Source organism: Phyllostomus hastatus, unplaced genomic scaffold, assembly GCF_019186645.2.
Source record: "Phyllostomus hastatus isolate PE091 unplaced genomic scaffold, TTU_PhHast_1.1 phas_scaffold_585, whole genome shotgun sequence".
NCBI lineage: Eukaryota > Metazoa > Chordata > Mammalia > Chiroptera > Phyllostomidae > Phyllostomus > Phyllostomus hastatus.
In genome coordinates, this window is record NW_025334037.1 from 8839773 (window position 1) to 8864718 (window position 24946).

General features: G+C 40.8%; 1 protein-coding gene across 8 annotated transcripts in view; it reads right to left on the reverse strand.

The window, feature by feature from the left end:
- Positions 1-22251, reverse strand: part of UEVLD (UEV and lactate/malate dehyrogenase domains) — a 46476-nt gene extending 24225 nt beyond the window's left edge. For 2 of the 8 annotated variants that reach the window (XM_045825658.1, XM_045825660.1), the window contains exons 1-4: positions 22109-22251; positions 13355-13439; positions 11664-11729; positions 2310-2473 (exon numbers count right to left, since the gene is read on the reverse strand). In XM_045825658.1, coding sequence (XP_045681614.1) covers positions 2310-2473; positions 11664-11729; positions 13355-13439; positions 22109-22150 — 357 coding nt within the window. In that variant the 5' untranslated portion in view covers positions 22151-22251. Of the gene's footprint in view, positions 1-2309; positions 2474-11663; positions 11730-13354; positions 13440-22108 lie in introns of those variants that run through there. The other 6 variants (XM_045825659.1, XM_045825665.1, XM_045825662.1 and 3 more) reach the window with 6 other exon arrangements.
- Between the last annotated feature and the right edge of the window lie 2695 nt (positions 22252-24946).

Genomic DNA, 24946 nt, shown 5'->3' on the forward strand with positions numbered 1-24946 from the left:
ATACAAACTATATGCTCTGAGTGTAAAATTGATATTTATTACTGTTAGGAATATCAAGTAGCTTTTTCATTGTAAAAAGTGCTTCAATTCTCAGTGTCTGGGTTTCATTATCTGTAAGTCAAGAGGATGAGGCCATTAGCATCGAACCCCTTTAAAGACTAAGCAGATAACATAATGTGTGAAGGTGTTATGGATAAGAAAATTTGGGGAGATGCAAAATTTATTGTGGCAGATTGGAAACAGTACATGTATAGGCATTCAAATTCATATTGAGAACAAAACAAAAAAGAAGAAAATAATAAAACAAAACTTTTGTGCCATTCCAACAAAATTCTATAGACCCAACACAGCACACTGACCCTACTGGGGAAAATGTCTGTAATCCTTGGCCTATACAACCTCTAGATTCTTTCTGGCTCCAAAATTCTATATAATTATAATTCCAACTGTACAAGAGTATGTGGAACTTAAAATTACTAGTAATCTTAAATAGGGTAATTTAAATAATGTAATGTCATCTTAAAACCAGTTTTAGCTTATAATACAGAAGCTCGAAATAGTGAAATGAAATCAACACTGTCTGAGCTGAAATAAAGCACAACCTCAATTAGATTATGTACTGTCTCTGAGTATTTATTAACAAGCAAACAAATAACACTGTGAAAAGAGATGCCCAAGAAAATCAGAAAGAGGAAACAGGAACTATGGATCCCCACAACGGGGTACAGATGTCAAAATATCTTTTGAGGATAGTTTTAAAAAAAGAAAAGGAGGCCCTGGCTGGCGTAGCTCAGTGGATTGAGCGCGGGCTGGGAACCAAAGTGTCCCAGGTTCGATTCCCAGCCAGGGTACATTCCTGGGTTGCAGGGCATAACTCCCAGCAACCGCACATTGATGTTTCTCTCTCTCCCTCTCTCTCTCTCTCTCTCTCTCTCTAGCTCCTTCCCTTCCCTTCCTAAAAATAAATAAAATCTTTAAAAAAAAAGAAAAGGAAAAAAGAAGGTAATATGAATGAAGGGGAGAGGAATTCAAAAAGGAGAAACATACATGATTGATAAATATATGAAAAAGATTTAAATTTCTCAGTTATCCAAAGAACTAAACATTAAGATTAAGACATCATTTTTGGCCTTCCAGTGGACTAATTTTTAGCAAGACCCCATCATAACATTTAACTGAAAATCTTATTTAAATCACCAACTATTACAAATAATGTACAAGTTCATACAACAGTCAATAAACAGTCAATATTTTTCTACCTAAACTCCACTACTGACAAATTGGTGTGAATTCTTTCTCTTACTGTTTCTTTTTTCCTTCTTTTTAAAGGTTTTATATATATGAAAATAAAAACCATAAAAAAAGTAAAACGTGTCCACAATTGCACACCTTTCCATGGGACACATACAAAATAAGTGACGACCCTGACGCCATCCGCGGCAGCAGCCGCACTGGACTCTCAGACAGCCCCGTCCCCATGTTCTACAACTTCCTGGGCACGTACACACATGTTATTATAAATTAGCCTTTCATAAAGGTTTTAATTACTTATAAAAATGAGAGCATTTTAAAGTAAATGTAAAGAGATAAGCAAAGCCTATTTGGTTTGAATAATACCTTCTGTTAGAGCAAGGGTGCTGTAGAACAGGTACTTGCCTGCACTGATTTCTACTGATGGGAGATGTGCAACATTCCGCCTACCTTCTGGAGGCCAGTTTGGCAACAGATAAGGATAGACTTCAAAATATTTATAACCTTTGATCCAATTACTGCATTCCTAGAGATTTATCAATGCTCAATATAATGGCAGATGAAAAATGCAGAATACAAAGTTGAATAATGTGAGGATTTGTAAAACAAGTAAATTACAGTTACATACATCACATGAGTGAATTTTAAAAATTTAATTAAAACAAAGCACGTAATAGAAAATTATATGATTCAATTTATTAAAGGTCATAGAGAGGCAAAACTACAAATAAATACATACATATTACCTAAGAATCTTTAGTAGAGAGGGAATGGGAAATAATGCCCAACATCTTGCTAGTAGCTTTACATGTGCTTTATCAAGCAGCAAACACCAGCTGGCTCCTAGACTCGGAGACAGCAGCCCCAGGCAGGCTGCTGTCATCAGGGTCCTGGGGCTCCAGTGACCCCTGGGGGCTCAATTTCTAGTTACTTTTAAAGACCATATGAAGCATATAGTTGAAAGAAAATTCAGTAACTTGTTACTTTGATCCACTAGAAATAAATACAAATATTCAGAAAAATAATAACTTTTAAAAGAAAACCCAAATTGATCTTACATGGCTCCAGTTTTGGAGGTAGGGCAAGTATATTCTGCCTTGAGCATCCACATGTTTTCCAACTGAGATTTCCATATTTGCGGTTGGCTTTAAGAAGCAAATGGGGGGAGCAAAAGGGTGAGAATCCAAAATCCACAAACGAATTGGTATGTTATATGTATTACCTATTTGAGACAAAATAAACGCACTTCAAACAATAATAAGGCACATGCATTTACCTATGGCATAGCTAGGTAGCATTTTAAGATGCATAGTCAAGTTTATATATAAAGGATTTATGTAAATCGAGGCCTATTTTCCCCACTTCATCTACATTAACATTGGAAATATGTTCCCATTAAGTCACCAGCATAGTATTTGAGGAAATTTAATTAAGACATCCAATTCAATTCAATGAATATTGACAGGACCTGCTGTGCCAGGAGTTTGAGATACACCATCTTCTCTGCATAATCCTCTTTGTCCGCCCGAGCAGAGCTACTGCACCTTTCTTGAATAGTCGTGGACCCTTATATGTATGTGCATTTTTTAGGAGGCAGGGGGTGAGACCGGCTCTGCCCCAGCTGGTGGGGAAGCACCTCCAAGAGGAAATGGCGAAAGGGAGGAAGGGGGAAAAAGAAAAAGAAAAAAAAAAGGAAGGGGAAGGGGGAAAAGTAAGAGAAAGTGAGACAGAGGCACTGCTGCCTGGACCCTTATATTTTTATACTTCTGCATTTGTTTACAGTTGTTTCTTCTTTTACACTGTAAACTTCCTCTTAAGAGAGAATTACGTATTATTCATTTCTATATCCCCTGCACCAAATATAGTTAGTGCCCGACATACTGGCTGCTCGATAAAAGTTTCTTATATAATTAAGAATGACTGAATTAATACACAAATAAAAAATAAATGAATAAGATGAATTTGATACTGGCCCTCAAGTTGCTCCCTACTAGCAGGTACTGTAACATACAAGCTAGTTTTGCTACGAAGACTTAGAGCTGAAACTAACCCTAACAGTCGTCGCCTTGCCCAGGGGCCCGTCCATCTCAGTGCGCTGCAATGGGAACTCGCCTGCACGCTCCTCCGGTTGTAATCACGCACGTCACGCCTGCTGAGAGCCAACATCTGGCTGCCCCAGCAGCCAGGGAGCCCAGAGCTAAACCTAATAAAAGTACAAAAACTAAACTTAAACTAAAAATCTCATCAATCACTTTGGCTCTTTTCTTGTAGCTCCTGATACTTATTCCTGCTTTTGTAGTCTTATTGCATATGTCTTCCACTGTACTTAAGAACATGGCGGTTTAGAAGCCAGAATGCATAGGTTTCACACATTACTGGCTATATGATTTCAGGGAACTTAACTTCTCTGTATCTCAGTTCCTTCCTCTATAAAATGGGAATAATAGCTTGTACCTCACAGGGTTGTTGTGAAGATGCAATTAGTTAATGTAGGTAAGTAAAGTGCTTAGAGCAGTATACAACATGGTAAGTACCATGAAAGGTTGGCAATGTTTGCATTTTGCAAATAGGCCAGGTATAAAATGTTCTCTTTTCCACTGCAACCCTTTTCTCACTGAGGAAATCCTCCTTCCACTGAGAGTTACTTTTTTCATCTTGCTTACTTACTCTTCCTCGAAGCACAATAATATTCAGCAGTGTCTGAAAATTAGAAATATTTAAGGAACTTCGAAACATACCAATATCCAGGCCACTCCCCCAAAGTTTCTGATTCAGTGGGATGGGGTGTGGACATAATTTTAAAAAAGCTTCTCATGGCCCTGGCTAATGTGGCTCAGTTGGCTGGAGCATTGCCCTATAACTGAGAGGTTGCAGGTCCATTTCCCAGTCAGGGCACATACCTAGGTTGTGGGTTCAGTCCCTGGTCCGGGTGTGTAAGGGAGGCAACCAATAGATGTCACTCTCACAACAATGTTTCTCTCCCTCTCTTTCTCTCTCCTTAGCCCCCTCTCTCTCTCAAGCTTTCTCTTATATTTCCGTTTATACATTTCTTTATTGAATTCCTCGCTCTTTTTAAAAAAACATTGCTTTAGTCCTAGCTGGTGTGGCTCAGAGGACTGAGTGCTGGCCTACAAACCAAAAGGCTGCCAGTTCAATGCCCAGTCAGGGAACATGCCTGGGTTGTGGGTCAGGTCCCCAGTTGGGTAGATGCGAGAGGGAACCTATTGATGTATCTCTCGCACAGTGATGTTTCTTTCCTTCTCTTTCTCCCCTCCTTCCCTTCTCTCTAAAGAATAAATAAAATCTTTAAAAATATAAATAATCATTGACTTACCTGTTTTTCTGTCATGTTAAATTGAAATGCAACTTAAACTTTGCCCAGAGAATGGCGAGGAAGGGTTTACTGATTAATCTTTTCTCAAGATGTTCTTCTTTATTTTCCACTTTTTCTTCTTTTTTCACCTCCTCTTGCTCCTCTTCTGGTTTCTCTTTTATATCTTTTTCCTTTTTTCCTCTTTATCTCCTTCCCCTTCTCTCCAGTTTTTATTTTTCCTTATTTTGTCTTCACTATCATTCCTATTTGATTGCTCTGGATTTTTAGCCACCAGGCAAAACTGGTTGTTTCTGTAGAGCAAGATCTGAAGTATCAGACGCTTTCGAAGTATCAAGAGCTCTCTTCATCTTGAATAAGTTTCTTCTCATGGTTTCCAAGACATCACACTTTCCTGAGTTTCCATCTATACCAACGGCTGCTCCTTCAGTTTTCTTTGTTTGTTTCTTCTCCTCCTTACCTCTCCCCAACCTTGGTCCTACTGAATCACTCAAGACTCTATAATCCTTCTCTACTTTTGTCTAAGTACTTTTCAAAAAACATTTTATTTCTTTTTAGAGAGGGGAAGGGAGGGAGAAAGAGAGGGAGAGAAACATCAGTGTGTGGTTGCCTCTTGTACACCCCTTACTGGGGACCTGGCCCACAACCCAGGCATGTGCCCTGACTGGGAATAGAACTGGTGACCCTTTGGTTCACAAGCCAACACTCAATCCATTCAGCCATACCAGCCAGGGGTGTCTAACTATTTAAAGAATGTTTTTACTGAGGTATGTCACCACAGTTAGTCAACATCCATCACATACACAGTGTCTAAATATTTACAATATAGGTATAGGTATAGGTATAGATAGGTATACCTATTGATCTGTATATAACTTTATGATTATAAAGTCATATGATCATAGTACCACAAAGTGACCATTTATATTGGTCCATTTGATAAAGAAAGATAATAAATTCTGACAGTCTCATCAGCAAGAAATAACTAGCGTGCATCATGAGTTGATGTAAATTCTAGTCAAAAGCAAAGGGAAAGCCCTGGCTAGGTGGCTCACTTGGTTGGAGCATCATCCCATACACCAAAAGGTGGGTTCAATTCTCGGTTAGGGCGCACACCTATGTTGTCAGTTCAATCCCAGTTGGGATGTGTATGGGAGCCAACCGATTCATGCGCCTCTCTCCCTAAAATCAATGTACATATACTTGAATGATAATTTTTAAAGAAGCAAAGGGAAAAACCCAAGTTGGCCTTCACAGAGCCTTGCTGCAATAGAGCCAGAGGGAACCTATTCCAGAGGAGATGTTTTGTGTACCAGGTTGGGTGGAGGCTATCTCTGGAACTTCTGTAGGTGAACGGGAGGCCCTAAGCCATGGCGGCAGATAGAGGTGCAGCTTTCTGCATCTCTGCCCTTTGGCCTGTGCCCACACAGGGCCCTCCCTTCCTCAAGCACACTGTCTGCAGGCTTCGTGTCCCATCATTCTATATGAACAAGTGAGGAGGCTGTGGGTCTTGAGGAAGGGCAGCTGGGCTCTCACACAGTATTTTCTCTTGATGCTGAGTAAGTTTTCTTTTTTAAACTGATCACTTGGAAAAAAAAATTGCCTTGGTTGTCTGTGGTTTTCATGCCCTTTCCCTCCCCCTTTGTGAGTGGGATAACTAATTGTTGTAGCTTTTGTAAAGAATCTAAGTGGCCCAGGAAGGGTGGGTGAAGGCAGTCAAGCAGACAGACCACAGGACCCTTATTACTGCAGTTTGACTTCAGATAACTAGTTGAGCTTTTATAAGAATAATCTAGTTGGGAATCTCCAAGCCCAGCACAAGTAAGAGCCATCTCGGATTGCTCTCTAGCTCAAGCAGGGTAGCTAGCCCTAGGCAAAATATAGGTGGGGGCTGACCTTGGCCTGCACCACCCAAGAAAGTCCAGGGCCATCACACCCAGTGGAAAACTATAGACCACGCTGGAATAACACCACCCAGCCCCTGCACAGCTGATCTTCCATGGAGGGTGGATGTTGGTGGCAAGTGGTCGCAGCCAATTGTTGCAGCTGACTGGCCTTGGTAAATCTCTCTCATTGATCTGCAAACAGCAATCAAGGCTCAATTATAAGAGGAACACATGAAGGGTGCAACTGGAGCACCCAGCTTAGTGATAGAGGAGGCTGTGCAACTGGACCCTACAGGACACCCACTACATTAGGCCATGCTACCAAGACAGAGAGTCATAACAGCTCTTCCTAATCATAGAAACAAATACAGGGAGGCTGCCAAAATGAGGAAACAAGATGCACGGCCCAAATGAAAGAACAGATCAAAACTCCAGAAAGAGAGCTAAATGAAGGGAGATAAGCAATCTAGCAGATGCGGATTTCAAAACAATGCTTATAGGGATGCTCAAGAAACTTAGTGAAGACCTCAGCAACATAAAAAAGATTCTGTCAGAAACAAAGCATACACTAATTGAAATAAAGAACAATGTGCAGGGAAACAACAGTGGAGTTGATGAAGCCGAGAATCAAATCACTGATTTAGAATATAAGGAAGCCTAAAACAACCAATCAGAACAACAAGAAAAAAGAATCCAAAAAAAAAAAAGGATAGTACAAGCAGCCTCTGGGACAACTTCAAGATGTCCAACATTCACATCACAGGGGTGTGCCTGAATGAGAAGAGAAAGAGGAAGAAACTGGAAATCTATTTGAAAAAATAATGAAAGACAACTTTCTTAATTTGGTGAAGGAAACAGACATGAAAGTGTTACAGGGTGCAACCAAGAGGGGGGACCCCAAATAGGCATTTGAAATGGGGTCCAGAACTTAAGGTGTCCAGGAGATTTTAAGATGTCTCCACCGCCCCCCCCCACGGTGTGGGTTGGGGGAAGGGACAAATGGAGCAGGGCCATTGAGAGCTGTTTTGCATAGCAACAGCCTTGCAGCTACCCTCCGGCGTGGTCATTTAACACATCTATAGCCTTTGGCTGGTCGCTTAGATATGTTAAATAGCTGTGGCCATGCCCTGAGAAGGAGAACCGTGCTGCTTTAGGAGAGAGAACCATGCGGCTTTAGCAGAATAGGGAGGACCTCAGCCATTGAGGGAGAACCGTGCTGCTTTAGGAGAGAGAACCATGCGGCTTTAGCAGAATAGGGAGAACCATGCTCAGCCCTGAGAAGGAGAACCATGCGCAGCCCTGAGAGAGAGAGAACCATGCGGCTTTAGGAGAGAGAGCCACACAGCTTTGGCAGAGTGGAGACTCTCGCAGCCCTGAGAGGGAGAACCACGAGGCCTGGACAGAGCGGGGACCCCCACAGCTTTAGAAGGGGAACCACCACCTGGTTTTAGCAGAGATCCCGGCGAATCAGCCGAGGGTGCTGGGAACCCAGGGAGGTCTCCCAGTCGAGATGGAGGACTAACTGGGAAGAACCAGAGGACTGCCTGAGCCATGGACTTCTATTTCCTTTCCTGAGATACGGTACTCTGGACTGGGCAAAGGGGGAAGGAAGGAAGGACTGTCTGTTTGTGGGTGTTTTAAGGGACTTTAGGATTTTTGATGAAGACATTAGGTCACTACTTGAAGTCTGTATAGCATTAAATAAACATTTCCTTTCCTTTCCACGAATCTCTGGCATTGAGAGACGTCTTTCCTAGGGCGGCAGACATAACGGACCCAGGGCCTTCTTTCAATAATAGTATATTGTCCCAGGCCCCCCCTGTCTGTTCTGTAACACAAGCCCAGGAAACACAGAGTCCCGAACAAGGATGCAAAGAGGCCCGCTCCAAGACACATCATAATTAAAATGCCAAAGGTTAAAGACAAAGAGAGAATCTTAAAAGCAGCAAGAGAAAATAAGTTAGTTACTTAGAGGGGAGTTCCCATAAAGCTGTCAGCTGATTTATCAAAAGAAACTTTGCAGGCAAGAAGGGACTGGCAAGAAATATTCAAAGTCATGAAAAGCAGGGACCTACAGCCAATATTGATGTACCCCGCAAAGGTATCACTTAGAATGGAAGGGCGGATAAAGAGCTTCTCAGACAAGAAACAACTAAAGGAGTTCATCATTACCAAACCATTATTATATGAAATGTTAAAGGGATTTATTTAAGAAAAAGATTGAAATTATGAACGGTAAAATAGCAATAAATATATACCCATCAACAAATGTATCTAAAAAACAAACTAAGCAAACAAGAACAACAGAGACAGAATCATGGATACAGAGTGTTTTTATGATTGCCAGATGGGAGGGGTTTTAGGGGAATGGGTGAAGAGGTGAGGGGATTAAGAAGTACAAATAGGTAGTTACACAATAGCCACGGGGATGTAAAGTACAGAACAGGAAATGGAGTATCCAAAGAACTTTATCCATGACCCATGAACAGGAACAATGGTGGGAGGAATTTCCTAAGGGAATGGGGGTGCTGGGTGGAGGGGGGAAAAGGAGGAAAAACTGACACAACTGTAACAGCATAAGGAATCAAGCCCTTCTTCCAGGAATCCAGTTTTACCAAAATGAATCCTCCTTCAGTTAACGGATCAAATGGATGAATTCTGGCTCTCTCAAATTTCCTTCCCCAATTAGAGTGGGGATTTGGTCTGAGTATTAAGGTTCACTGTAGAGTCCTACCCTAAATGCAGGAGAACAGGAGAACAGAACCTGGGTAGCTGGGCTTGATTCTAGCAGTCACAACCTGTCCCTGCTCCAGGAGTCTACCCTGAAGGCACAGAGAAATGGAAACAGGGAGTTGAAGGACTATTAGGGTGCCGGGGAGATTTGATTGAGTCTGGTTTTCCAGAAGAATGAGAAGGAAAGTATCAATCGAGGGTTCTATGCTAGACAGAAGATTTGCAAATGCTAACACATTCCTATGTGAGGCACATCACCATTTGTCAGTTGAATATGTGTATTTTAAGCAGTAAAATTCAGCTGGTCAGACTTTCTGGGCAGTCTTGGTGACGCATTTCCTGTGCTGTGACTGTTCTGAAGACAGATTGTTCTGAAGACTGTGACATGCCCAGATAAAACGTCAATCCCAAAAATTCTTAAAAAAAAAAAAAAAAGCGAAGGGAAAAAAGTGTGCTGCCAATAAAAAGGTATTGCAGGTACCTACTGTCACTACCTTGAGAAACCCTGCCAGCATAAGAACCAATGACGCAAATCCATGGCAGCAGGAGAGTTAGAATGCCAACGAAATGCACCTTACCGATGGTATTAAGATAACTTGTGTGCCCTCCTGTTACTTCCCCACACTGTTCTAAAAACTGAAATGCTTCTAAGCAATGATTCATTTAAATGCATAAGCTCCTCTGTTACTATGCACCTTCCCTTGAAATGATTGGGATGGGCAAGAACTGTGAAATCAATCAGTCAGTCAGTCATTGGGGTGGGTAGGAATTCCCTCTCTCCTTCTAGCATCTAACCATAAAACATGCAGAGCACAAGTAATGGGGAACAGGTCTGAGTAAAGTTCTCCAGGCAGCCAGAAAATAGTCTGACCGCTCGGTAGCAGAGGAGCATGAAAGGAGAATAAAAACAAACCTTATGTGTGTTCTGCCTACCTCCCTGCAAATTCTGCAGGGTGTCCACTGCTACCTACTTTTATCTCCAACCACATTCCTATGTGTAAAACCCAAACTAAATTCGTCTGCATTTCCTGTGCCAAAGGAGGTGTCATGGGGGGACACAAACAGAGGCAGAATAAAACATGAGTGTGCTTCTGACAATAAGTCATTACAGAGAGGTAGAAATTAAGGAAGGTTTCTAATCTAGGAACTACCATAATGAAGCACCTACTTTGAAAAAGTCCTCCAACATATAGCTTCTTGGTGTCTTTTGGACAAAGTATTCTCATTACGTAGTATTCCGCCCTTTTTAAGAGATAGTAAACTCCACCGTTCTCTTCTCATTTGGCTTCCAGATGCTCCTCAGTCCCTGTGCAGTGTACCTCCTCCTTCAAATGTCCAGTAGTTCCAGGTACTCCTCAGTCCTTCAGTCAGTGGTAAGCCAGGGCAGTCACTCAACTGCTCACCGACTGTTTTCTAGAAGCACAGCACTGTCTGGCAGTGATTTGGGGTGTTATCCCTCCTGGGATTCTTTGCACATTTAAAGAGGAATACATTTCTAATGGTGAAATTTCAGGCACCACTTAAGAGAACTATATTAGAACCAGCATTTCACTGGTATTCTTCAACTCACACCATATAAGCAATCTCCTGTGATATCTATCTTAAAAGTTAGTCCTCTTAGACATTGGAGGAACTAGGTCTGGACAAATAGGAAGAGTAATGTATAAGGCAGGGGTGTCAAACTCATTTTCTCTGGGGGCCACATCAGCCTTGTAGTTGCCTTCAAAGGGCTGAAATAATTTTAGGACTGTATAAATGTAACTACTCCTTAACTGTTAAGGAGCTGAAATTACATTTGGCCCTTTGAAGGCAACCAAGGGGCTGATGTGGCCCCCAGTGAAAATGAGTTTGACACCCCTGGTAGAGGGACTCAGTGATTTATTTTTTTTCTTTTTGGGAAAACATTTAGCTGTTTTAACCTGTCAGGTCACTGAAAATGTGTTGCTTTCTTTGAGCTTTATTGACCCTTATGTTTTAATTTTTCCTACTGGGAGTTTGTAGTTCTGGCCTGATACCAGATGTGCAGTCTTAGGTAAATCACCTGACCAGGCTTAGACTTAGTTCCATCTGTAGAGTGGGGATGACGCTACATCAGATAGAGGGGAAGGAGGGGGCACCCTCTACTGAGGTGATGAAGACAAAGGTGGGGATTCCTGCAGTCTGTGATAGAAAACAGAGACAATTCTCCACCAGAGCAGGCCTACGTCTGTCTTGCTCTCCTCTGAACCCCGGCACCGAGTAGAGTAGTAGGCACATAGTTGACATTTAATAAATATTTATTGAATTGAATTGAATTTGTTGATATTAATCTAGACTTTCCTTGACTGAGACAGTTGTCTGCTACATTCAGTAAGGCTCCGTATAGACCATATACATGTCAAAACACTTTGAGAATCAAATATAAGTTCTTACTAAACTGTTCTTTTAGAAAATTCCCACAATTTTTCAACTTCCACACTTACCCTGATATATCACAGGAATAGTACCAGTGAAATTCAGCAAGTCTTTCTGGGAATCATCTTTGAAAACTGAAAGAAAAAAAAAAAGCCTCAAAACGTGCTATCAGAAGTAGGAAGTGCATTCCAGTCGGGTCACCGGGAGTCAAAGCTGACGCAACAGCAGGTAACATACATTCGCACATATGCATATACAGATGCACAAAATTTCTAAATACCACAATCTGGGAATCAGTGAAGAGGCTGACAAAGGGAATTACTGAATGTTTTTTTCTTAGAAGGCAGAGAGAGTAGGTGAAAAAACACAGGACTTTGATACTGAAATCCCAAGTTCTAGGTCCACCTTCCCCACTCAGAGGCGTGTGACTTTTGGTTACTTTAATCTCTTTGACCTTCAGTTTGATCATCCATAAAATAAAAAGAGTAATACTGCATAATTAGGTTGTTGCAAAGATCTAATGAGATAATGTGAAAAAAACTAAAGGATTATAAAATGTGGGGACATTATCAAATAATTGTCACATGTAACAACTCAGTTACAATCATGTTCAGAAATCAGATTATAACTTTTATCATCAGAAAAAAATGTTAGCTTTATTTATTTTTTTTTAAAGAGTTTATTTATTTATTTTTAGGGAGGGAAGAGAGAGAGAGAGAGAGAGAGAAACATCAATGTGCGGTTGCTGGGGGTTATGGCCTGCAACCCAGGAATGTACCCTAGCTGGGAATCAAACCTGGGACACTTTGGTTCCCAGCCCGCGCTCAATCTATTTTTTAAAGTGACCTTTTAAAAGATCAATAATGATCTTCTTTGGTTTCTCTAACTCCATTATTCTTAATCTTTACTCAATCTTCACATCCCTGAAATTCAACTTGCCCACCAATAACTGAGACACATTGGGCAAGAGCTAATGCCCTAAACTCTGAACAGAACGCAGGAAAGACTACCTTTGGCCTCAAACTATCACACTGCCTTGAAATTGTGTTCCTTTTAGAACCTCAGTAACTATACTATTTAGTGGAAGAAAAAAATTCCAAGTAGATTTGCTGATCCATCAGGAAGAGAAACGAGGAAACCAAGCTGACAGAAAACTCAGGTCCGAGATGGTACAGAAGTACAGATGTTTGCCTTGAGATGGGAAACTGTCGTCTATTATAGGAGTAGGACTAACCTAACCACATGGGTCCTTCACAGCAGAGGACGTTTCTAGCTGTGGAGAGAGGGAGATTTGGCCACAGGAGGAGAGCCGGAGAGATGCAACACTGCTTGCTGTGAAGACAAAGGAGATCTGGGGCCAAAGAACGGGGGGACCTTTAGAAAGTGACAAAGGCGAGGAGATGGGCTCGCCCCCAGAGCCTTCAGAAAGGGACGGAGACCTGCCAGCACCTGGACTTGTAGCCCAAACTTCTACCCTACTGAGACCTGTGCTGGATTTCTGGCCTGCAGAATTGTAAGACAGTAAATATGTGTTGTTTTAAGCCATGGAATTTGTGCTAATTTGTCATGGTAGCAACAGAAAATTAATACAAGGTAAATTGTATTAACTTAAATTGCCTCAGAGATCACAGGTCACAAAGTGTAGTTCAAAATCAGGGGCTAAAACAGAGAAATGAGAAACTATAATTTTGTAGCTCTCTAGAAACAAATGATTAACAGTTTACATAATGTAGCAAAAACTAGAGAATATGATTCTTACCATAGGTGTCCATGGAATATCTGAAATGTGGGAAAAACATATTTACATTCTTTAGTTCTTCCACAGTTAGATCCCTGAACTTGTACTGAAAAGAGAAAAATGAAGATGGAATAAGAATAAATCTACAGGCAAGAGAACAATTACAATTAACATTTAACTTAACACTTACTATGTAGTAGGCTCTGAATTTTATGAACATAAATTGTATTTGACTTACTCATTTTAACAGCAACCCCATGAAGATGAAAATGAATGCTCGAGGACAGCAAGCTAAGCAGGGAGACCAGACTCAAACCTAGGACCTGGGCCTTCAATCATACGGTCTCCACACTGCCTCCCAATACTTCCTGAAGGCTTAAGAAGTAACGCAGTCTGTATCTATCACTCCTGTCTCCATTGTTCAAGATCCAACTCTGATTCTTGAATACCTCATTCACTCACTTGAGACACCATGAATTTCCCTTCCAATCCTCCTGGTTCTGCACCTTGGGTTTCAGAGGGCAAACAGAAAGCACGCAAGGGTTTGCAGTCAGGCTGAGGGAAGTGTCTCCTCATCATCCAGATGCACTCCCAGGAACACTACCTTGGTTGCTCCGTGGGCAAAATCATTTAATTTCTTTTTTTAAATTTTTTTAAAAGACTTTATTTATTTATTTTTTAGAGAGAGGAGAAAGGAAGAAGAAAGAAAGGGAGAGAAACATGAAAATGTGGTTGCCTCTCACAAGTCCCCTACTGGGGACCTGGCCCGCAACCCAGGCGTGTGCCCTGACTGGGAATCCAACCAACAACTTTTGGTTGGCAGGTCAGCAGCACTCAATCCACTGAGCCACACCAGCCAGGGCTAAGTCATTTAATTTCTCTGGACTGATTTTCTCCTCTGCAAAGAGAATACCCACCTCGTAGACTTGTACTGAGGATTAAATAAAAGCCAAAAAAAAGTATGTTAAGAGTCTATTGCCATTCCAAAAATGAATTTGAGAAAACAATTACATTTATAATGGCATCAAAAAGAATAAAGTACTTCAGAACAAAGTTTAAAAGATGCAAAATTTAAGACTCTAAGAACTTAAAAAACATTGTTGAAAGAAATTAAAGTAGGTATACATAAAGATATCCCTTGTTAATTGATCAGAAGACTTAATATTAAGATGACAATGTTCCCTAACAGATTTAATAATCGACAATCCTTATCAAAACCCCAGCTGGCATTTTTTATTTGTTTGCAAAAATTTTAAAAACTGTTCTTAAATTCATATAGAAACTCAAGGCACCCAAAACAGCCAAAATAATCTTTAAAAATGACAAAAATTGGAAGAGTCATACTATAATAAAAATACAGGCTATACTTTTAAAAAGACAGACAATAACAAGTGTGGGAGAGGATGAGGAGAAACCAGAACCCTCACATACATACACCACTGCCTGTGGTAAAACGGTGCAGCTGCTTTGGAAAACAGTCTGCATTTACTGAAAAGATTAAACACAGAGTTACTATTCACCCCAGCAACTTCACTCCGAGGTATATACCCAAGAAAAATGAAAACACGAAGCCCACACGAAGACTTGTGTACAACTGTTCATAGTAGCATTATTCATACAGCCAAAAAGTGAAAATAATCCAAATGCCTAGCAACTGATGAATGGATAAAATGTGATATATCCATAAAATGGAATATTTAGTCATAAAAATAAAGAACTGATTGATACATACTACCCCATGGATGGACCTTAAAAACACGCTAAGTAAAAGAAACCAGACACAAAAGGCCGCACGTTGTATGGTTTACATGAAATACCCCGAACAGGCAAATCCATAGAAACAGAGAGTACATTAGTGGGTGCTCAGGGCTGGCAGAGACTGGGAGAGAATGGGGAATGACTGCTAACAGATCTTGTTTCCTCTCTCTGAGCCTCAGATTTTTTTTATCTGCAAAAGAGAGAGAGCTCCTCATGATTAACATATGTAAAAGTGAGGTATTAAACAAAATATGTATACAAAGAAGTATACATATCAGAAACGATGCCACAACAGAAAGCATATCTAAGTTACAAGAAGGCCTCTGGGGAAAGCTATCTACAATTCACCTTCGAGTCTAGAATGCTACAGAAAATTACAGGGAAGATACTTCTCTTCCTGTAAGGTCACTTTAAGATGGGAAAGAATTTGGCACAAGGAAAAGCCTATGATTATTAACCATTTGAGGACAGAAATCATCTCTTCATCTCTGTATCTCCCCACAGCATGGTAGCACAGGGTATACCTTTAATAAAGGTAGGCTGATTGATGGGAGTTAACAAAGAGGCAGGTTGGCATGAGTACAGTGGATAGAGAAGGCAATTGTGATCCACAGGACTGAGCGTCAAAACTAAGAACTGATTAGTATTAACTACAGCAGAGTGAAATGAGCCCTGGATTCAGTGTCCCTGATTCAGGATAAACAAGGTGAATGAAATTATCCCAACTCCAAATACTACACAGATGTACAAAAGGCTGCTTTGTTGTCACCTGGAATGTACATTTATTTTTTTAAAAAGCAATTTTTGTTTTGTTTTCTACTTAATATTATAAGCTGTTTTCTACGTCTTCAACATCTGGTGAAAATGTTATTAATAGCTAAAGAGCCCTGGCTGCTGTGGCCCAGTGGATTGAGTGCTGATCTTCGAACCAAAGGGTTGCTGGTTTGATTCCCAGTCTAGGGCACCTGCCTGGGTTGTTGGCCAGGTCCCCAGTAGGGGGTATGCAAGAGGCAACCACACACTGATGTTTCTCTCCCTCTCTTTCTCCCTCCCTTCCCCTCTCTCTAAACAAACAAACAAACAAACAAAATCTTTTAAAAAATAGCTAAAGAGATAACTATACACCAGTATTGAATGAATTATAAAACTGCTATAAAAGTTTGGCCAAAGAGGGCAAAAGCTCTTCTTTAAGACTTGAAAACCCAAGTCACTATGACAAGTTAAATATGTAATTTGTCTTTTTGACATCCACAGAAGAAAAGGTCTATTTTATGTCCTTAAAAAATATTCAGGTCATTTTTACTATATGAAACAGAGATAGCTTCTTAGTGTAATATTAAGACATATTCCATTATTCCTCCTGTATCACCTAAGAGAAATCTATATAATATTCTCTAAGGAAATGTGCCTCAGATAATGTCATACACTTAAAAACTGCAGGCATTGTCACTAAAGAGACGAAATGGCCCACAAGATTCTAAAACTAAAGCAATTACATTGTCATAAAAATTAATAAGACTGAAAAATTGATATTACTAAAATCTTTACTGTATCTGATATACTACAGTATGTTTATTTAGTAATCTGATATTTATGAGTATCAAGAATACTCTTATGACCTTGTTCAAATACAGGGAACATTGAGGAATACTTTGTGGCATCATTTCATAAAAAATATTTAGCAGAAAGTAATCTTCCAGATCAAGCCCAATCTTACCATATTATGAGCGAGCAAATCTAGGTTACTTGTCCAAGGTAACAGCCAGGGGAGCAGAAAATAGGAATTAGGGAACCAGATAAACTTTTAAAATATATTTTATTGATTATGCTATTACAGTTGTTCCATTTTCCCTTTATTTCCCTCTACCTTGCACACCCTCTCCCACCTGTATTCTCTTTAGTTCATGTTCATGGGTCATATGTAAGTTCTTTGGCCTCTACATTTCCCATACTATTCTTAACCTCTCCCTGTCTATTTTCTACCTACCATTTATGCTACTTATTCTCTGTACCTTTTCCCTCTCTCTTCCCATCCCACCCCACCACTGATAACCCTCCATGTGATCTCCATTTCTGTGGTTCTGTTCCTGTTCCAGTTGTTTGCTTAGTTTCTTTTTGTTTTAGGTTTGGTTGTTAATGATTGTGAGTTTGCTGTCATTTTACTATACATATTTTTTATCTTGTTTTTTAGATAAGTCCTTTTAACATTTCATATAAGGGTTTCGTGATGATGAACTCCTTGAACTTGACCTTATCTGAGAAGCACTTTATCTGCCCTTCCATTCTAAATGAAAGCTTTGCTGGATAGAGTAATCTTGGATGCAGGTCGTTGCCTTTCATGACTTTGAATACTTCTTTCCAGTCCCTTCTTGCCTGCAAGGTTCCTTTGAGAAATCAGCTGACAGTCTTATGGGCACTCCTTTGGGGGTTACTGTTTCCTTTTCTCTTGCTGCTTTTAAAATTCTCTCCTTACCTTTAATCTTCTAAACTAATTACATTAGCTAACGTAATTATGATGTGCCTTGGTGTGTTCCTCCTTGGGTCCAACTTCTTTGGGACTCTCTGAGCTTCCTGGACTTCCTGGAAGTCTATTTCCTTTGCCAGATTGGGGAAGTTCTCCTTCATTATTTGATCAAATAAGTTTTTGACTTGTTGCTCTTCCTCTTCTCCTTCTGGTATGCCTATAATTTGGATGTTGGAACGTTTCAAGATGCCCTGGAGGTTCCTAAGCCTCTCCTCATTTTTTTTGAATTCTTGTTTCCTCATTCTGTTCTGGTTGAATATTTCTTTCTTCCTTCTGGTCTATACCGTTGATATGAGTCCCAGTTTTCTTCCCGTCACTGTTGGTTCCCTATACATTTTCTTTATTTCACTTAGCATAGCCTTCATTTTTTTCATCTAATTTGTGACCATATTCAGCTAAGTCTGTGTGCATCCTGATTACCAGTGTCTTGAACTGTGCATCTGATAGGTTGGCTATCTCTTCGTCACCTAGTTGCATTTTTTCTGGAGCTTTGATCTTTTCTTTCATTTGGGCCATTTCTTGTCTCAGCGTGCCTGTTGTGTAGTAAGGGGTGAAGCCTTAGGTTTCCCCAGGGTGGGGCAACCCACATCGCAACATTGTGACACTGTATGTGGGGAGGGGTCTGAGAGGGAACAATTGCGCTTGCTCGGCTCTCTGCCCGATGTCAGCCACTTCCCCTGCTCCCCACAAGCAAACTGAGCTCTTCCGGTGCTGATTTCTGGGTGGGTGTGTCTCTCCAAAGAACTCTCCTGTGAGGCTGGGGGTTTCTCCCCCTGCAACCTCAACCCCCACAGGTGTTTTCAGTCAGAAGCTTTGAGGCTTTATTTCCCGGTACTGAAACCCTGGGTTGCGCGGCCTGTCTCATTCCCAGTTGTTCCTCCTGGTTTACCTGCATGCAAATGTGGGACCGCCTGCTCCACCAGCTGTTACCTCTTCCACCCCGGTCCTTCAGCTACCACCTGGCCTAGAGTCCTCTCCACCTGTCCTACAGGTCTGGATGAATATTTCTTCTTTAAATCCTTGGTTGTCTGGCTTCCATACAGTTTGATTTGCTGTCAGTTCTGGGGGGTTTTTGTTTTTAAATTTGTTGTTGTCCTTCTTTTGGTTGTACAAGGAGACACTGTATGTCTACCTATGCCTCCATCTTGGCCGGAAGTCCAGGAATCAGATAATTTTTTAAAACTTAATATTTAATACAAACTAAATAGTATATACAAATATACACATACTGACACACACACACATTTGAAGAATAATAAACACCCACGCACCGACCCACCCGCAGATAATCTAGAACAGCACTAACGAAAGTTGCTGCCATAATGGAAAAGATCTCTGTGTGCTGTCCAATACAACAGCCACCTGCACAAGTGGCTACTGACTCTTGAAATGTGGCACGTGTGACTCAAACTAAATTTTTAATTTTATCTAATTTTAAGGATTCAGTAGCCGCAGCGGCTAGAGGCTACGGCATGGCACCGCCCAGACCTTTCCGTTGAAGTTGCAGCCGTCTCAGCGCTCCTCTTCGGCCCCTTCCCGCCGCCTCCCTTGAACTGAATCGTGTGTTCACACCCCTTGGCTTTTGCCCTCCGCAGTTTTATCACCTACAGAACCCTAAGCAACATAGTTCGTTGTTTAATTTTTGTTTAGTTTTGTTTCTTGAGTTTATCAAAATATAATTTGTATATAACCTGATTTTTTTCACTCAAAATAATATTCTAAGATTCATTGGCATTGTTGCCCATGGTAGCTCATTCATTTCCACTGCCGCGTGTGTGAATGTTGTATATACACATGTTTTCCATGTGTGAATATTCAACAAATTATCCTTCCTTTCTGTCACTGCACAATTGGGGTGTTTCTAATTTTTAGCTATAAATAACTTCTACAAATATCTCTTGCTTCATGTATTCTGAATTCTCTCTGGTATCTACCCAGAGGTAAATGGGACATAAAACACGCATGATCAAATCAATAAAATAGGGCCAAACTATCCTAAAATGGTTAAATAACCATTTAACCACCAGCAGTGCTGAAAATTCCAATTCATCCACATCCTCCAAATCATTTGAAATTATCTTAATTTGTGCCAGCCTAGTAAGGGAAAATGGTGTTTTACCATGGCCTTAATTTGCTTCTCCAGGTTCCAACAGATTGAACAAACATTCATTTCCCTGTTTTTTTAATTAAAAAAAAATGGTTATTCATGGCTTCTGTCTAATTTTCTATTCATTTTATTGAATTGTAAGCATGCTGGTTTATATATTCTGGATATCAATACTTTGTCAGTTATATATTACAAAATTCTTCCCTAAGGTTGTATTTTGACCCTTCACTCTCTTCATGCTGTCTTTTGATATCTAGAAGTTCTTAATTTGAATGCAGTCAAATTTATCACTCTGAGTATTTTATGTCTTATTTTTTAAAATGTCTGTATACTCTGAATTCACAGATTCTTCCCTACATTTACCTCTATATGTTTTAAAGCTTGTCATTTATAATTTAAATCTTTAATACAAGAAAATTTTTAAGCTTGGTAAAACATCAGAATCTACTTTTATTTTTTCCCATATGAATAATTATTTGTCTCTGTATCCTCCTTGCTGTAGTTATCTGCAGCACGTCTTGTGTTTCGTATTGCAGTTCCAAATATGTGTGGATATGGTTCTAAGTCTTCTCTCTTGTTTCACTGGTTCACTTATCTGTCCTACACCAACAGCACACTAAATCTTAATTACCAGTCTTGGCATCTGGTAGAGCAAGTTCCCACACCTACTCTTCTATAAGAATGTCAAGAATTTTGGCCTTCTATTCTTCCAAATGAATTTTAGAACCAGCTTGAAAAGTTCCCAAAATAACCTCTTAGAATTTTTATTGGAATTATATTGACTCTAAAGGTCAATTTGGAGAAAACTGACTTCTTCGTATACATGAAGTTGGAATACTTACTTAGGTTGAAATATTTAATATGTTTTATTTGTTTTCAGTAAAAATTTTCACATTCTCCATACAGTTGCTTGATTTTAATGTATTGTACATAGATTTTTCGGCACTACAGTTGTTTCTAGATATTAAATTACTATATTATTTGCCTAGTACAAGGGCTAAGGAACTTCAGAAATATTGGCAAGACTGATTTGTTTCTAACTGGTTTCTTTAATTTACACATCCAGCAAATATTAAGTGCCTACATGCCAGACACTGATGATAAAAAAAAAAGAATACCTCTATAAGTCTATTCCCACCTTTGAGAAAAATCACTCTTTTGTCTTTTTCCTTCATTCCAGGTCCACCAAAATTCAGTTATTTTTCTACCATCAATCTGAACAATTCTTGCCAATACTGGACAATACGTTGTGTTCTCTCATTTAAAAACTTGGTAGAGTGTTGTTTTTTTTTAATTTCATGTTTGAAGAGAAAATAGAAAGCGTGTAACTCTAAGCATGATGACTGCCATTTTTACAAGATCTATACCTTTTGCAGTAGATAAAATCATTCAAATCGCATATATATATATATATATATATATATATATATATATATATAAAAACAATTTCATTCACAAGGCTTAAAATCTCGCACAGGAGTACAACCTGCCCCAACTAATAAAGACACCGGCAAATCCAACAACAACAACAACAAAAAGGCACAAAGGGATGGTTTTCACATGAGGGAAGTCTTAAGAAACATAAGAATCACTTAACTAGAAAACTGGTGAAAAGGGTGGATGCCTCAGACAATACACTGGTGTGGAATCAGAGAGCCAGGACTGACCCGGAAACTGGCGATAGTCAAGCCCCAGAAACATAGGTCAGACTTCTGGGTCAGCCCTCCCACTTAACCGTTCAACATTATGTGGACCTCTTTCAAGCCCTGCCTTCATCTCTCAGGTCTTCTCATTCATTGCAGTTATTTAGCACCTCCCTTTTTGACAGGCCTAGAGCTAGGTGAAGCACCGTGTTGGGCGCCAACTAGCTCAGAAGCATGAGTAAGGTAATAATGAGTAAATCAATAATTACTCCATAATGTGACAATCGATATTTCTGAAAGCAAGGAGAGGGATGAGAGTGAGTGATTCTATCTTCTAGGGAGTGACATCTGAGTTGAGATCATACACAGGCTGAGCACTGCAAGTGAAAAAAAAATGGGGCAGGCCATTTTAGCAGAGAGAAAAGGGAGTGGTTAAAGGGACGGGGAGTGCTGGGAACTATTGGAGACCAAGAGAAGCTGGAGGCAAAGGAAGTTCTCACACCGGGTGGAGACTGGACCTCGGAGTTACTAGTGGTTGGGGGACCTCGGAGTTTCGAGTGGAGCCAGAGCCCCGAACTCGAGAGAGAGAGGCCAGTGGCTTCCCCAGAGCGCTTATCTGCAGCCACCTTCAGGCCAACACCCCTTCGCTCCAAATGGGAATACGCCCCGAGGAGGCAGCCCGACTAGGTGGCCACGCTCCGGAGACCCCGGGTCCCCAGACCCGACTTGGCGGGCTGCCGCACCTTGCAAAGCAGCCGTCTCAGACCTTCGCAGTCGAATTCCATCTCCAGCGGGGTGGGGTTCGAGCGTCAGGTTCCACGACCCCAGCTCCTAGACCTTCTCTCACACCGGCTCCTAGACGGCGGCCGCTGAGGACCAAACCTCCCGAGAGCTTCCAGGCTCCGCCCTTTCTCAGACTCCTGTGTCAACTCGGGTTCAACTCCCCAGACTCAGCGGCGGCTCTCTGCAGGCAGCGTGAACCCAGAGCACCATCAGAAACGCGCTAGCGCGTAGGGAACTACGCTCCAGCTTGCTGGAAAGAAACTTGGGAGACATCTGTGGAGAGGGGAATTGAAAGGACCTGAAGAGAAGCAGTAAAGGAGGTGGAAGCACCTCGCACTGTTCTGGAAGAGAGTTTCAAGAAGGATGTGTTACGTTCAGCAGAGTATCAAGAAGGATCAAGACCGAATATTGTAGTTGGATTTAGGAAGAAAGAGGTAATGAAACTTCAAACCCAAAATTTCAGGGAGCCAGAAAAGGAAAACCGAGCCGGCAAGAGGATTGTCGGAGAAATGGGAGATAGGGACAGCGTTGGGAGGATGATGCAGCATCGGGAGAGGGATTGCTTTTTTTTTTTTCTTTAAGATGGGAGGTAGTGTCACAAGCTTGTTGGTGGTAGAGAGGGTAAAAAGCCAAGTGAGAAAAAGACTCTGAAAACGAGAGGCGGTAGATTGGTGGATATGGTCATTTAGAGAAGGCAGGTGAAGATATGCAATATGGTGGCTTTATTTGGTCTCCTTGACTTGTGAGTTACCTGCTTTGTATTCTTGACTTGAACCATTGGGCCTAAAAACTCGCAGGAGCTGGATACTTTAACTGTCAGGAGGATGGGGAGGTGGTAGGGTGACTGTATCATTAGGAAGACCCAAAGTCAGGATCTGTTAGTCTGGCTCAATTAGGAGAAGAAAGTGAAAGGCTGGACGGAGCGTTTATTCATTTAGCAAACTTATGTTGAACATTGACACGTTGCTAGATATTTTTCTAGGTCTGATGATACAGAAGTGAACAAAATAAGCAAAAATGTCAGCTGTCCTAAGGCTGTCATTCTTTCATTAGTAAGAAGAGAGAAAACAATAAGTATAATAAATCAGTAAATTAGACTCCATGTTAGAAGGTAATTAAGTGTTATGGGAATAGATTTTTTAAAGACAGGGTAAGGAGATCAGGGTAGATTCCCTTGAGGTGAAACAGTAAGCATTTCTTGTACATAGAGGACATTCCAGGCAAATTCCTAAGTCCTAAGACAGGCATGAGCGTAGGGATGTTTGAAACTGCGAGGCCAGTGTAGCTGGAATAGAATGAAGTAAGAGGTAAGGAAGCAGAAGAAGCCTAAATCAGGAAATAAGAGGGAGCTACAGATGGTTTAAGGCAGTGATTCTTCCACTGCAGTCCCCAGACTTACAGCCTCAGCAGCACCTGGAACTTGTTAAAAAATACAGATTCTGAGACCCCACCTCAGATGTACAAAAACAAACTCTGGGGGTAGGGTCTAGCACTCTGTTTTAAGAAGCCTGGGCAAATCTAATGTGTGATAAAGTCTGAGAACCACTGTGTGCATAGACAGTTGTGACTGGCTTGTCTATGCCCTTCAGCCAGAGACCAGCAGACACACACTCACACTTGAACAAGCTGAGATGACTACTCCTTGTAGGGAGGGAATAGATACTGTAGACAAGCATTGAGATAGCTCAGTAAGAGTGTTGAACCTATTATAACAGGATTTGGGCTTTGGGTGACTTGGGGGAGGATTTAAGGAAGCAAAGCTTCCCTCTGGGTTGGGTGCTGTCAGAAAGGATAATTCTATGATTGGGTATCTCTACAGCTATAAGAAGGGCAAACTAGAGTGATGTCAGAGTGGTGATTAGTAAAGAAGAAGCAGTCATGCACATTAGCAGAGAAAAGAGGATGTTTGCTATTTTATGATCTGTACAGTGACCTTATTTTTGCCTGCTTAGACAAAATTATAAAGTGAACTTGTTTTATCTCATTTTATCATGGTCTGAACGACCCATCTGATATTGGTTTTCAGTGAGATTGTTACACCCACAGGAGAATCGTGTAGCCTAGTTGTGAGTGCCAGGTCAGCCAACAACACTGAGACCTGGCTGGGTCAGACCAGTTCCAATGTCAGGGGCTGCTTTTTTCTTTGTTAGGCTTTTACTTGGAAAGAGGAAGCTATTGGAGGGTTGTTTTAAACAATATATTTTATTGATTATGCTATTACAGTTGTCCCATAACTCTCCCTTTATTCCCCTCCACCCTATACACACCCTCCCACCCACATTCCCCCCCTTTAGTTCATGTCCATGTGTCTTAACTTCTTTAGCTTCTACATTTTCCATACTATTCTTGCCCTCTCCCTGTCTATTTTCAACCTACATTCTATGCTACTTATACTCTGTACCTTTTCCCCCTCTCTCCTCCTCCCACTCCCCTGTTGCTAACCCTCCATGTGATCTCCATTTCTGTGGTTCTGTTCCTGTTCTAGTTGTTTGCTTGGTTTCTTTTGGTTTTTATTTTTAGGTGTGGTTGTTAATAATTGAGTTTTCTGTAGTTTTACTATACATGTTTTTTATCTTCTTTTTCTTAGATAAGTCCCTTTAACATTTCATAAAATAGGGGCTTGGTGATGATGAACTCCTTTAACTTGACCTTATCTGAGAAGCACTTTATCTGCCCTTCCATTCTAAATGAAACCTTTGCTGGATAGAGCAATCTGGGATATAGGTCCTTGCCTTTCATGATTTGGAACACTTCTTTCCATCCCCTTCTTGCCTGTAAGGTCTCTTTGGAGAAATCAG